Genomic DNA, 15,284 nt, shown 5'->3' with positions numbered 1-15,284 from the left:
CAGACCTAGTGGACATGTCATCCTTTCCACCATGGACTCTGCCTCTGAGACAAGACCTTCTAATACAAGGTCCTTTCAATCATCCAAATCTACTTTCTCTGAGACTGACTGCATGGAGATTGAACGCTTGATCCTATCAAAGCGTGGTGTTGCGGTTGCCTCCAGGCTGGCTGGAAGTTGGACCGTAGAAAAGGATGCTCCTAACGCTCACCAAAGGATCATCAGCACCGTAGACACTATAACTACTGCGTAGCCACCATACGTAATGCAGACTCTACAAACCACCGCTGCTGGGCTGGTATCTCGCCATCTGCTCTGCGCCCTGGACCTACGACCAGGCTCCAGTAGGTGAACCTCTTCCTTCTGTACAGCGAAGCAGGATCAGGAACAAGAGCTCTTACAGGAGTTCAGTAGCTAAGGGAGTATGAAGAGCATAGCAATCCCTGTAGTGATTATAGCTGTCCCCTACAAACATGAGTCAAAGCTGCAAGTTAGAGGGTCAGAAAAGGTCTGATGTGCTGGAACACACAGCCTGCTTTTTATTGAGGTTACATGCAAAAAAAGACACTCTCAGGGGGAGGCATAAAATCCCCAATCACACATTTGATACATTTAGATAGAGACAACGCCCTTTGACAGGCCACAACAGCAGATAACATTACACACAAGAAAACAATGCAGTCCACCTTATCACTACTAGCAGTCTGATTAGACAATGGGAATGTTTATCCCTAAACTTAATTAGAGCTGATCCCAGCAAACTTGTATTTAGAATAGGCTCTTGAAGGTGAACAAAATTTAACTCTTTAGTTCTGACCGAAGGGTCTGTCACATAGCACTTAATGGCACACAATGAAAACGAATGCTTTTGTAACAGTGCTCCCTTTCTGTGGAACACTCTGCCTGTGTGGTACTTGGTTCAGTAAGCCCTATTTACTGAACCAAGTGGGAGAAAGCCAGGGACAAGTTATTTTACAGGTCTGGGGGCATAGTCTTAAAGGGGCATTGTTCACCAAAGTCACAATATGTCCCCAGACGGTTCTTAAAGGGCCATACACACCCAATAAAAGTTAATATGTTCTCAGGGGCACAATCTTCCAGGGGCCATAGTCATGAGGAAGGAGGCTGGCAAATAGGCTTCTCCAAAATCCAGGGAAGCAGGGCAATTTTCCATTTAAAGGGCCAGTTACAAATAGCAGTTTGTAACATATCTCCCCTTTTGGAGGGAGACTAACCAGGCACCTGACCTTCTGTCGGTCAGTGCCTAAGTTAGTCTCGCAACCCACCCACAAATAAACATTAGCAGCAAAGTAGCCCCACACTTGCCATCTGTCAGCGATCTATATCCCAGGTGTAGAGGACTGGGAGGCAGATTTTCTAAGTCGTCAGACTTTTCATCCGGGGGAGTGAGAACTCCATCCGGAGGTGTTTGCTCAGCTGGTTCGGCTATGGGGCACACCAGAGTTGGCTCTGATGGCGTCTCGTCAGAACGCCGAACTTCCTCGTTACGGCTCCAGGTCAAGGGATCCTCAGGCTGTACTGATAGATGCTCTAGCAGTACCCTGGTCGTTCAACCTGGCTTATGTGTTTCCATCTTTCCCTCTCCTTCCACGTCTGATTGCCAGAATTAAACAGGAGAGAGCATCAGTGATTTTGATAGTGCCTGCGTGGCCACGCAGGACTTGGTATGCAGACCTGGTGGACATGTCATCCCTTCCACCATGGTCTCTGCCATTGAGACAGGACCTTCTGATTCAAGGTCCATTCAAGCATCCAAATCTAATTTCTCTGCAACTGACTGCTTGGAGATTGAACGCTTGATTCTATCAAAGCGGGGTTTCTCTGAGTCAGTCATAAATACCTTGATTCAGGCTCGAAAGCCTGTTGCCAGGAAAATTTATCATAAGATATGGCGTAAATATCTTTTTTGGTGCAAATCCAAAGGCTTCTCCTGGAGTAAAATCAGGATTCCTAGGATTTTGTCTTTTCTCCAAGAGGGATTGGAGAAAGGATTATCAGCTAGTTCCCTAAAGGGACAGATATCTGCTCTGTCTATTTTGTTGCACAAGCGTCTGGCAGATGTTCCAGACGTTCTGGCTTTTTGTCAGGCTTCAAAAGCCTGTGTTTAAACTTATTGCTCCGCCATGGAGTCTAAATTTAGTTCTTAGAGTTCTTCAGGGGGTTCCGTTTGACCCCATGCATTCTATAGATATTAAGCTTTTATCTTTATAAAGTTTTGTTCCTAGTTGCTATCTCTTCAGCTCGAAGAGTTTCTGAACTATCTGCATTACAATGTGACTCTCCTTATCTTGTGTTCCTTGCTGATAAGGTGGTTTTGCGTACCAAGCCTGGGTTCCTACCTAAGGTTGTTACTAACAGGAATATCAATCAAGAAATTGTTGTTCCTTCTCTGTGTCCTAATCCTTCTTGTAAAGAAGAATGTCTGTTGCACAACTTGGACGTGGTTCGTGCTTTGAAATTTTATTTGCAGGCAACCAAAGATTTTCTCCAAACATCTTCTTTGTTTATCTATTCTGGAAAGCGTAGGGGTCAAAAGGATACAGTGACTTCTCTTTCCTTTTGGCTGAAAAGCATCATCCGCTTGGCTTATGAGACTGCTGGACAGCAGCCTCCTGAAAGGATTGCAGCTCATTCTACTAGAGCGGTAGCTTCCACATGGGCTTTTAAAAACAATGCTTCTGTTGAACAGATTTGTGAGGCTGCGACTTGGTCGTCGCTTCATACCTTTTCAAAATTTTATAAATTTGATTCTTTTGCTTCTTCGGAGGCTATTTTTGGGAAAAAGGTTTTGCAAGCAGTGGTGCCTTCCGTTTAGGTTCCTGTCTTGTCCCTCCCTTCATCCGTGTCCTAAAGCTTTGGTATTGGTATCCCACAAGTTAGGATGAATCCGTGGACTCGGTACATCATGCAAAAGAAAACAAAATTTATGCTTGCCTGATAAATTTCTTTCTTTTGCCATGTACCGAGTCCATGGCCCGCCCTGTCTATTCAAGACAGATAGTATTTTTTTATGTAAACTTCAGTCACCTCTGCACCTTATAGTTTCTCCTTTTCTTCCTTGGCCTTCAGTCGAATGACTGAGGGGTGGAGTTAAGGGGGGAGCTATATAGATAGCTCTGCTGTGGTGCTCTCTTTGCTACTTCCTGTCAGGAAGGACAATATCCCACAAGTTAGGATGAATCCGTGGACTCGGTACATTGCAAAAGAAATAAATTTATCAGGTAAGCATAAATTGTGTTTTTGGTTGAGGAGTGTTCTTCGGTTGGCTTATGAGAAAGCTGGACAACATCCTCCTGAGAGGATTACAGCTTATTCAACTAGGGCTGTTTCTTCTTCATGGGCTTTTAAAAAACTTGCAGGTGGCCACTTGGTCCTCGTTTTCATACATTTTCTAACTTTTACAACTTCAATGTTTTTGCCTCAAGTGGTGGTGCCATCAGTTTAGCTCCGCCTGTCTTGTTTCTCCCTCCCTTTCCATTCGGTGTCCTCTAGCTTGGGTATTAGTTCACACTAGTAATTAGAATGGATTTGTGGACTCTCCATGCCATTGGAAAGAAAACAAAATTTATACTTACCTGAAAATTATTTTCTTTTCTGGCATGGAGAGTCCACGACCCGCCCTTGTCTAATTCAAGAAGGCTTATTATTTTTTCTAAACTTCAGGCACCTCTATACCCTTTTGTGTCCTCTTCTCTTTCTGTATTCCCTTGGCTGAGTCATGGGGGGTTATGGGAAGTGGGATACTTAGAGCTTTGCTGGGGTGTTCTTTGCCTCCTCCTGGTAGCCAGGAGTTGAATTACCACTAGTAATTAGAATGGATTGGTTGACTCTCCATGCCAGGAAAGAAAAAACTATCAGGTTAGCATACATTTTGTTCTGTATATTTCTCTCTCCCTGCCCCAGCGCTCACTTCTCTTCTCTGTAAGCTCAGTATTCTCTCTGTTTGCTGTCGTGTGACCTTGTTTGTGTTTCCTTGCAGACCCCACACAATGACAGCACCCCGTATTCAGAGTATGGCGGCTGGTACAAAGCCTGCAGAGTGAACAGGTACTGCGCTTCCCTGGCTTGTCCTGTTTTAAATCTTTAGCTTTTCTGTTGCGATTTGTGTTTAGTTTTAGGCGCATCACTACTATTAAAGGGACAGTCTAGTCATAAATAAACTGCCATGATTCCGATAGAGCACACAATTTTATACAACTTCCTAATTGACTTCCACTGAGGCACCATGTGTAAGAATTCACAGAATATACATATGTGCATGTGATTGGCTGATGGCTGTCACATGATACAGTGGGAGGGAAAACTTGGTGAGAAACTAAGTGCTACTGCATTGTCTTTTTATTATGCATTTGCCCAATCTCTACAGCTTGTACCCACTATTACAGCCAATTTCATATTAAACAGGATTTTATTTGCATGAATGTGTAATATGTGATACCTTTATTTTAATTCTGCAGCCCCACAGTAAACACTACACTGAGGAACCTGGGGGCCCTTTACCGACGTCAGGGCAAGCTAGAGGCAGCGGAGACACTTGAGGAATGCGCTGTGCGGTCACGCAGACAGGTAAGTACACTACAGTACCAGACACAGTAATATCATCTGGGGGAGGGAGCAGCACAGGAAGTACAGGCATTTCAGAGCCATACCCCAAAGTGCAATAATTGTGCTGAGCTTCTGTGTGTGTGTCACAGCATTATTGTGTTGGGTGTAAGAATCCCGGGTAAAAGTGGTGGTTGATAGGTGCTATCAGGTAAGTGTGCATTTTTTTACAGGTGCAGCTAGGTAAGTGTGTGGTGGTTGATAAGTGCGGTTAAGTAAGTGTGTGGTGGTTGACGGGTGCTGAGAGTTAAGCATGTAGGCGCTAGCTGATTATTGCCGATAGCTCTGTGTGGGTGGGAGCTGACGGGTGCCAGGAGCTCTGCCTTTCTGTGTACGTGTGAGCTAACCGGCGCCAGGAGCTCTGCCTTTCTGTGTACGTGTGAGCTAACCGGCGCCAGGAGCTCTGCCTTTCTGTGTACGTGTGAGCTAACCGGCGCCAGGAGCTCTGCCTTTCTGTGTACGTGTGAGCTAACCGGCGCCAGGAGCTCTGCCTTTCTGTGTACGTGTGAGCTAACCGGCGCCATGAGCTCTGCCTTTCTGTGTACGTGTGAGCTAACCGGCGCCAGGAGCTCTGCATGTGTGTACGTGTGAGCTAACCGGCGCCAGGAGCTCTGCCTTTCTGTGTACGTGTGAGCTAACCGGCGCCAGGAGCTCTGCCTTTCTGTGTACGTGTGAGCTAACCGGCGCCAGGAGCTCTGCCTTTCTGTGTACGTGTGAGCTAACCAGCGCCATGAGCTCTGCCTTTCTGTGTACGTGTGAGCTAACCGGCGCCAGGAGCTCTGCATGTGTGTACGTGTGAGCTAACCGGCGCCAGGAGCTCTGCCTTTCTGTGTACGTGTGAGCTAACCGGCGCCAGGAGCTCTGCCTTTCTGTGTACGTGTGAGCTAACCGGCGCCATGAGCTCTGCCTTTCTGTGTACGTGTGAGCTAACCGGCGCCAGGAGCTCTGCATGTGTGTACGTGTGAGCTAACCGGTGCCAGGAGATCTGCATGTGTGTACGTGTGAGCTAACCGGCGCCAGGAGCTCTGCATGTGTGTACGTGTGAGCTAACCGGCGCCAGGAGCTCTGCCTTTCTGTGTACGTGTGAGCTAACCGGCGCCAGGAGCTCTGCCTTTCTGTGTACGTGTGAGCTAACCGGCGCCAGGAGCTCTGCATGTGTGTACGTGTGAGCTAACCGGTGCCAGGAGATCTGCCTGTGTGTGTACGTGTGAGCTAACCGGTGCCAGGAGCTCTGCCTGTGTGTCTACGTGTGAGCTAACCGGCGCCAGGAGCTCTGCCTGTGTGTGTAGGTGGGAGCTGATGGGTGCCAGGAGCTCTGCGTGTGTGTAGGTGGGAGCTGATGGGTGCCAGGAGCTCTGCCTGTGTGTAGGTGGGAGCTGACGGGTGCCAGGAGCTCTGCGTGTGTGTAGGTGGGAGCTGACGGGTGCCAGGAGCTCTGCGTGTGTGTAGGCGGGAAGTGACGGTTGCCAGGAGCTCTGCGTGTGTGTAGGCGGGAGCTGACGGTTGCCAGGAGCTCTGCGTGTGTGTAGGCGGGAAGTGACGGTTGCCAGGAGCTCTGCGTGTGTGTAGGTAGGAGCTGACAGTTGCCAGGAGCTCTGCGTGTGTGTAGGCGGGAAGTGACGGTTGCCAGGAGCTCTGCATGTGTGTAGGTGGGAGCTGACGGTTGCCAGGAGCTCTGCGTGTGTGTAGGCGGGAAGTGACGGTTGCCAGGAGCTCTGCGTGTGTGTAGGCGGGAGCTGACGGTTGCCAGGAGCTCTGCGTGTGTGTAGGCGGGAAGTGACGGTTGCCAGGAGCTCTGCGTGTGTGTAGGTGGGAGCTGACGGTTGCCAGGAGCTCTGCGTGTGTGTAGGCGGGAAGTGACGGTTGCCAGGAGCTCTGCGTGTGTGTAGGTGGGAGCTGACAGTTGCCAGGAGCTCTGCGTGTGTGTAGGAGGGAGCTGACGGGTGCCAGGAGCTCTGCGTGTATGTAGGAGGGAGCTGACTGGTGCCAGGAGCTCTGAGTGTGTGTAGGTGGGAGCTGACTGGTGCCAGGAGCTCTGCCTGTGTGTAGGAGGGAGCTGACGGGTGCCAGGAGCTCTGCGTGTATGTAGGAGGGAGCTGACTGGTGCCAGGAGCTCTGCCTGTGTGTAGGTGGGAGCTGAAGGGTGCCAGGAGCTCTGAGTGTGTGTAGGTGGGAGCTGACGGGTGCCAGGAGCTCTGCGTGTGTGTAGGTAGGAGCTGACGGGTGCCAGGAGCTCTGCGTGTGTGTAGGTGGGAGCTGACGGGTGCCAGGAGCTCTGCGTGTGTGTAGGTGGGAGCTGACGGGTGCCAGGAGCTCTGCGTGTGTGTAGGTGGGAGCTGACGGGTGCCAGGAGCTCTGCGTGTGTAAAGGGGGGTACTGACGGGTGCCAGTATTTCTTTCCTAAGATATGGTGAGTCCACAACATCATCAATTACTGTTGGGAATACCACTCCTGGCCAGCAGGAGGAGGCAAAGTGCACCACAGCAAAGCTGTTAAGTGTCACTCCCCTACTTATAATCCCCAATCATTCTCTTTGCCTCTGTTAAATGCAGGAGGTAAAGTTTTGGTGTCTGAAGAAAATTGGATTTTCTTCATAAATGGAAATAGTCCACAGCTGCATTCATTACTTTTGGGAATTCAGAACCTGGCCACCAGGAGGAGACAGACACCCAAGCCAAAGCCTTAAATACTCCTCCCACTTCCCTCACCCCCCAGTCATTCTTTGCCTTTGTCCCAGGAGGTTGGCAGAGAAGTGTCAGAAGTTAGATTAGTCTCTTATGGGGGTATTACTCTTCGGCATGGGACTGGAGTTGTAAGTAGTCCTGTCAGCCTTTTAGTGAAAGCATGGATGAAAGTTAGAGTCTGGAGATGCAGGGAGAGTCTTTCTGCGAAACCATCCCGACTCATATTAACAGCTCCACAAGCAATCGGCGTTGACGAGTTTCACTGCCTGCTTTCTTCTTTCAAGTCCATGGCAGAAGCGATGCTACTATCTGTCATACTTGAAGGGCCGTGTTCCTGTTTCACGGCGTAGATTCCAGTAAGATCTTTTTATTTTACTTTCTTCATGAAATGTACTGTATTACAGAGGTTTTCCCGAGGGGCTACCACCTCACGGGACTAACTTATAACTCAGGGTCTCAGTGAGGCTCCTTTTGTATCTTGGAATCGAGGGTAATATCTCCTGAAGGGAGTTATTGAACAGGGGGATTTAATCATGTTTGTTATATGATTCAACTTGCTTATGTGTAGTGTTATTTGGGCTCATGGCTTGTAGAACATAACGGCTTTTGGAAAGTGACGCGACCTTACGGTCGGGTGCGCTTTTTTTGGACTATACGGTTCACTTGGTGACCAGGTCACGTTTTTTGGCTCCATTTTTGCATTTCTGACTGTGTGGCGATGGAGAAATTCTGGTCTGCTGGTGTCTGGTTCATAGGAGGTGTTACGTGCCCCAACCATTGTGGGTGTAGATTTTTTTAGTCCACTTTTTTGTATCAATATCCTAGTTATGGAGTAGTTTGATATTGTGGAGACGGACGTCTCAGTTTCAAATTATACTCCTTGCGCAGAATGCGTATTGCTCCGGATGTTACTAGCCTATCAGTTATGTTCTGAATGCCGTATTAGAGTGCTCAATTCCTCGGGATCGGGGAATCAAGGGCAGGCTGGCCATCCACCTCTGGGGCTTCTGTCCTCCGAGTGGCGAGTTCCCTTTCACCATTTCTTACTAGGCATGCAGGTAACCCAGACTTTGCTTATCCTTCTCGGGAAGGTGTCTTGTTCCCACCTGCTGTTTCGGCACAATGTCGCATGGTCATTATTTTGGCGCTGGTGAATCTGCAACTTCCAGAAAGTTGCTTCAGATATTGTTCGTGTTCCTTTATCCGGGGCTCCTCAGGCATGGGATGGCATGTTCAGCTCTCTGGGGGAACGACTGTCCCTGAGGCTTCAGGGGGTCAACCTTCGGGGCCGGAGTCGCCTTTTGCTCTGGTGGGGTTATGCTGTGCTTTTCTGTATAGACTGGCGCGCCTTTGTGTTCTATTGAGGCGTTGTTGGAGAATCCAATCCTTAATGGATATGAGAATTCTCGGTCGTCTTTTTCTTCTTAAATGGAAATTGTCCACAGCTACATTCATTACTTTTGGGAAATAAGAACCTAGCCACCAGGAGGAGACAAAGGCTTAAATACTCCTTCCACTCCCCCCATCCCCCAGTCATTCTTTGCCTTTCGTCCCAGGAGGTTGGCAGAGAAGTGTCAGAATTTTTAATTTTTGTTTTTCTCTCTTATGGTGGGTAGTACTCTTCGGCATGGGACAGGAGTTTTAAGTAGTTCTATCAGTCTCTCAATGAGGGCTTGGATGAAAGTTAGAGACCGGAGATGCAGGGAGTTTCTTTCTGCGAACCATCCCGACTCATATTAACAGCTCCTCAAGCAATTGGCGTTGTCGAACTTCGCTTCGCTGCCTGCTTTCTTCTCTTAAGTCCATGGCGGAGGCGATGCTACTATCCGTCACACTTGAAAGGCTGTGTTCCTGTTCCACAGCGTAGATTCCGGTAAGATCGTTTCATTTTACCTTATTTATCAATGTACTGTAATGTGAATTTTTCCAGAGAGGCTACCACCTTGCGGGTCTAACTTATCATAAGTGTCTCAGTGAGTCTCTTTTAGTATCTTGGAATCGAGGGTTAATATCTCCTGAGGGGGTTATTGAACAGGGGGGTTTATAATCATGTTTATGTGATTTGAACTGCTTATGTGTGATGTGTATGGGCTTGTGGTTTGGAACATTGAGGCCTTTGGAAGTGACACAGCCTTTTGGTGGGGCGTGCTGTTTTGGACTGTATGGTTCACCTTGTGTTCTGGCGTGGTTACGTTCGGTTTTCCGCTTGCGCATTACCAACCGTGTGGTGAAGGAAAATTTCTAGTCCGCAGGGGTCTGGTCATAGGAGGTGGTGAGTGCCCCAGCCATTGGCGGTGTCAGGTGCCTTTTTTGTTTTTACTACTTCAGTCCATATTTATATATCCTCTATCCAGTTATGGAGGATTCTGATGCTGAGACTGCTAATTTCTGATTCAGTTACGGAGGATTCCGATATTGAGGCTATTTTGGTTTCAGATTCTGTGTCCGGTGTCAACCAGTTTTGTTCCGTATGCCATATGATGAGAGTGCCTTGTTCCTCGGGCTCGGGGAATCAAGGGACTGCTGAGCCATCCGCCTCTGGGGGCCCCGTCCTCAGAGAGGCGAGTTCCCTACCAAATCATACTTCTACACATGCGGGTAACCCAGTTTGATTCCTTCATGCAGGGTGGCATGTCCCCCCCCCCCCCCAAGGTTGCAGCACATTTTCGCTTCCACATAATGTTGGCGATTGTTCGTCTGCAGAGTCCAGACGTTTGAGAATGTGCTCGTGCCCTATTGCCCCATGCCTCCCTCCTTGGGTAGGACCTCTACAGTTCCCCGCGGGTGTAACTGTCCCTGAGTGTTGCCCCTTTCGTTATAGAATTGCGCGCCTTTTTATTGCTCTTGACATGTTTTCCAGTTATTTAATTACCCTATCGTTAACAGATATGGGGATTTTCAGTCTGCTAATTCGAATGGTGCACCTCATTAGACATGTGGGGATGAGGTAATCTCCTGATTGTCATTTGTTTGAGATCTTTCCCAGTTTTTGAAAGATAGGGCTCCGTTTGGCAGGTCCTGCGGGTAGGCCTGTGTCTTTTTAGTCGTTTACCTCTGGGTTGCCTTATATTTTATTTATATCCAATGGGAAGTCTTTCATTTGTTTTTGTTTCCTTCGGGAACCTTCTGGGATTTATACTCTTTATTACTTCTTCAGAAGTTGTTTTGGACATGTTAGTCCTATGTTAAAATTGTCTTTCTTTTTTTCCCCTATGAGGGAGAATTTATGCAGCTTGCCGGTTAGGGCCCTAAGCGCAAGCTGGTCCTGTCGCGTTCGTTTGGTCTTGCGGCTGTTCAGACACCTGGCGCTGTTCTGCTCGTCTAGTTCGGTAGATTCGCTGAGTGCTACGCTTATCTTTGTTTTTCATGTTCAACTAAGCATTCGAGAGGACCTGTGGGTTTGTGAGGTGGGAAGGATTGTTTCAGTCCTTACAGCCTTCAGTCATAGATGACTGGGCAGGGGAGTGTTCCGCTGCATCACTCTATCGGACATCTGATTCCATCAGAAGCTAGAGCTCCCCCAGGTGGTGGAGACATGGAGGGCTTAGCGCCCCTTTTACTGCAGTTGAGCGGTTTGGCCTTCTGTTTTAGGCCTTTGGATTTGTCCTTTTGGGCTTGATCCAACAGCTTGTACGGGATAGTTGTTTAGCATGCAGAAGGTTTGCAGTTTACAACCTGTTGCAGCTCTTGACACCTTGCAGGTGTACGCGTATGCTTTTTATAGTATAGCTAGATGCAGCTCATACTCTTAAACGGGTACTTTCTGTCTGAGTTATAAGAGACCTTTGGGTCTTCGTTCATAGTCTCCGCGTGAGTTGGATCTCCTTTTTGGGATCCGTGTTTGTGGATGATGGTTGCTCCCTGTGGGGTCTTGGTTTAGCTCGGGGGTTCCCGGAGCTAGAAAGGCTTAGTGCCTTTATCTTCCTTGTGTCCTCTGCTTACACGGGGGTGATGGGGAGTCTAGCCCTGCTAGTAGGGTTTTTTTTTACCTCTAGGTCTCCCTTGGTTGTCTTGAGGCTCTGAGAAGTCTCTTCATACGACTTCTAGCCTTGCTCCTTGGAGTGTTGCACTTAGCTAGGGATGGTTCCTTCCTTTGGCCGGGGCTTTCGAGTTCTTCTCGCTATCTGGATTCTCTGGATATGCATCCATTTCCCTTGTGTCTGGCCAGTCGGGGTGTTTAGTTATAGGGTAAGGTTTGCCTGAACGATTAGGTACCCAGACCTGCCTTCTCCCTGAGACTTCCGGTTGCTGAGTCTTTGCTTGTCCTTTTTCCTGACCCAGTCTTGGGTTGTTTTGGAATCTTGGATCTCAGGGCTGGTCGGGGTGTTCACCAGTAGTGGGAACTTGGGCTAGGTCCTTATTCCATCTGCCTGTCCTGGTCATGGTTGGCCAGGTTTTCTGAGTATTTATTACTCTTTGCAACAGTGTATCCCTTGTCATCTAGTGGTTAGCTGTGTGGCTTGCGCCTCAAGGCTTGTTGGTTTATACCCAGCTGCTGGCGCTGAAGGTCCAATTTCTGGTGGACCTCAGGGTTGCATTCCCCTGGTCAGCTTGCCAGTGTACCCATGGATTACCTGCTCTTCAGGTGAAAGGGTTGGCTGTGCTTCTGCTGGGCAAGCTACTTGTAGGACGTTTTGTGTTGAGGATTCTCTTGCCATTAGCCCGTGGCTTCGGGCCTCGAGTTCAGTTGTTGCCCTTCTGGCATCGTCCCTTTTCTTTAGGGATATTCTCCTCCCGATGGAGTCCTTGCTTAGGGTTTTCTTCTGGATTGGAGGCGGAAATGGGGATTGGTTCCTCCTGGGGTCTTGCTGACTCCAAAGTCAGACTTGATGGGCCTTTATTTTGATATATCCTTAGGTATATGGTCGGGTTGTACTTTGTACTCTCTGGGGATGGCTGTGCTATCCTTACGCTTGTTCCTGTACCAGTTTTGGGATTCTCTTATTCCCCTGTCTTGGATCCCTGAGGCTGAGTAGGTGCAGCTGGGTGTGGGTCTGCAGGTCCGGATGACCGAGCGGTCTATGACGCTGCGTTCAGGTCGCAGTCTCCTCTGGATGTGTGAGCTTGGAGTCTATCCTGTTAGCTCAGTCTACTAGAGTATAGATTACCTTTCAACTTGCTCTATCTAAGGGCTACCCTTGGAGTAGGGTCAGGATTCCTAGGATTTTGTCTTTCCTCCAGGAAGGTCTGGAGAAAGGTTTGTCATCCTTTAAGTCTGTTGCTCCTCCTTGAAGCCTTAACTTAGTTCTTAAGGTTTTGCAACAGGCTCAGTTTGAGTCTTTACATTCCATAGATATTAAGTTGTTATCTTGGAAGGTTTTGTTTCTTGTTGCTATTTCTACTGCTCGGAGGGTCTCGGAGCTCTGAGCCCTGCAGTGTGATTTGCCTTGTCTTATTTTTCATGCTGATAAGGCGGTTCTTCATACTAAGCTGGGGTTTCTTCCTAAAGTGGTTTCTGGTAGAAATATTAACCAGGAAATAGTAGTTCCTTCTCTATGTCCTAATCCTCCTTCTTATAAGAAACATTTGTTGCACAACTTGGATGTTGTGTGTGCTCTAAAATTCTACCTACAAGTGACTAAGGATTTTCATCAGTCCTATGCCCTGTTTGTTTTTCTCTGGAAAGCGTAAAGGTCAGAAAGCTACTGCTACTTCACTTTCTCTCTGGTTGAGAAGTATAATCAGTTTTGCTTATGAGTCTACTGGACAGCAGCCTCCTGAGAGAATATCAGCTTATTCCACTAGAGCTGTTTCGTCTTCTTGGGCTTTAAAAAATGAAGCTTCTGTGGAACAGATTTGCAAGGCTGCAACATAGTCCTCTCTGCATACTTTTTCCAAATTTGATACTTTTCCCTCGGATGAGTCCTCTTTTGGGAGAAAGGTTCTTTTAAGTGGTGGTTCCTTTGGTGTAGGTCTACTCATCTTGTTCTGCCTCCCTGTTCATTTTGTGTCCTCTTGCTTGGGCGGTGGTGCCGTCTGTTTAGGTCTGCCTGCCTTCCTTGTTTTCCTCCCTAGTCATCCGTGTCCTCTAGCTTGGGTATTGGTTCCCAACAGTCATTGATGAAATCGTGGACTCACCATATCTTAGGAAAGAAAACAAAATGTATGCTTACCTGATACATTTCTTTCTTTCCTTATATACGACCCCACCCTTTATTTTTAAAGAAACCTCAGGCACCTCTACACCTTTGTGTTATTCCTTTTCCATTTCCCTTCGGTCGAATGACTGGGGATTATGGGTAGGGGAGTGACACTTAACAGCTTTGCTGTGGTGCTCTTTGCCTCCTCCTGCTGGCCAGGAGTGGTATTCCCAACAGTGATTGATGACGTTGTTGACTCACCATATCCGGAAAGAAAGAAATGTATCTGGTAAGCATAAATTTTGTTTTCTGCGTGTGTGTAGGAGGGAGCTGACGGGTGCCTGGAGCTCCGCATGTTTGTAGGGGGTAGCTGACGGGTGCCAGAAGCTCTGCATGTGTGTAGGTGGGAGCTGATGGGTGCCAGCCTGTGTGTAGATGGGAGCTGATAGATAACAGGGCGTTGTTGGGATATCAGTGTTCAGGGTTCGGGGCCTCATATTGTTTAATTTGTCTTTCTTTTTCTCTCCTCTGCTCCATGGATGTGTAGAGCTCCTCTGTAAGTTCCTTTATCACTGCTTTTGCTTGGGTTGGGTTCACATGGTGCCTGGTTCACTTAGCAAGGGGCTGATTTGCGGTTTTGTGGGCAGGAACATCTGCTATATGTGTGCTGTAGTTATACCGTATTGGTCTTTCATTTGCAATCGGTTACTGAGCACTTTCCTTTTGTACGTTCTGCTGAAAAATGTTCACTGACTGGTAGTGTGTGAGTGCGGCAGAACTGTGTATATGTATTCACCAGGTGTGCACTGTGTGTGTATATAAATATAAACTCACCGGCCACTTTATTAGGTACACCTGTTCAATTGCTTGCTAACACAAATTGTTAGAAAAGTCCAAAACAGCAGCACTCCAAGTATCAAAAATACTTTATTTCAACTGAGCAACAGACAGAAAAATCCACAACGTTTCGGTCAACAGACCTTAATCATGTGGTATACAGCACACATACAACCTACATCCTTTATACCCAACAGTGGGAGGGGCTATTAGAAACACACAGGAAACCCTAATCAAGTCATTTACTAAATGCATATGTTCAATCAGGTATACTATTCCCCCCAAGATGAGTCTGTATATTTAAGAGAATATATGTATCTCATATTAGTACATATTTACTTAATAAAATCATCATTAATGGTACCGGCCAGAACAAGATCTCCATAAGTATTATACACAGGTAAAATCCAGTAAGCAATTATAGGTCATACTTTATTCAGGAAAATCCTTTTTCTTCCAATAATTCTGTTTGTGTTTTCCTAAAAAAAAAAAAAAAAAAAAGTATTTTAAACCTAAGTTCCACCCTTATCAGAAATTCCAATCAATTTCTTTGTTCATCCCCAAAGCGTTTAGACTCTGCAACCTGTATATCCAGAATGCCTCCCGGGCTTTAAGGATTCTTTCTCTATATCCCCCTCTCCTTGGTCTTTTAACATGGTCTATTATTTGGAACCTGAGTTGATATACTGTGTCCAAATTCAATAAAATGATTTGATACTGGTGCATTTTTATCACCAGTCCTAATATTGGACTTGTGCTCATTTATACTGTCTCTAATTCTGCAAGTGGACTCGCCGATATAGATTTTAGAGCAGGGGCATTTGATAAGATAAATTGGAAAGTCTATAGTGCACGTGTAATATCCCTTTATTTTAAAATTCTTTCCTGTTTGAGGATGAACAAAGGAATCTCCTTTCACCATATTGTTGCAATTGCAACATCCTAGGCATGGGAAAAAAAACATTTTTGGAGCATGTATATAAGTTTGTTTTAAATCCCTTGCAGGGCCAATATCAGACCTCTATATTATCCCTAATATTTTTGCGGCTCTTGTAGGCA

General features: G+C 47.1%; 1 protein-coding gene across 2 annotated transcripts in view; it reads left to right on the top strand.

The window, feature by feature from the left end:
• Positions 1-15,284, top strand: part of KLC4 (kinesin light chain 4) — a 253,008-nt gene that overhangs the window by 130,695 nt on the left and 107,029 nt on the right. For both annotated transcript variants that reach the window (XM_053712779.1, XM_053712781.1), the window contains exons 10-11: positions 4,001-4,068; positions 4,479-4,587. In XM_053712779.1, coding sequence (XP_053568754.1) covers positions 4,001-4,068; positions 4,479-4,587 — 177 coding nt within the window. The remainder of the gene's footprint in view (positions 1-4,000; positions 4,069-4,478; positions 4,588-15,284) is intronic.

This window comes from Bombina bombina, chromosome 4 (genome assembly GCF_027579735.1).
Source record: "Bombina bombina isolate aBomBom1 chromosome 4, aBomBom1.pri, whole genome shotgun sequence".
NCBI classification, from domain to species: Eukaryota; Metazoa; Chordata; class Amphibia; order Anura; family Bombinatoridae; genus Bombina; species Bombina bombina.
This window is presented reverse-complemented; position numbering and strand designations above follow the sequence as displayed.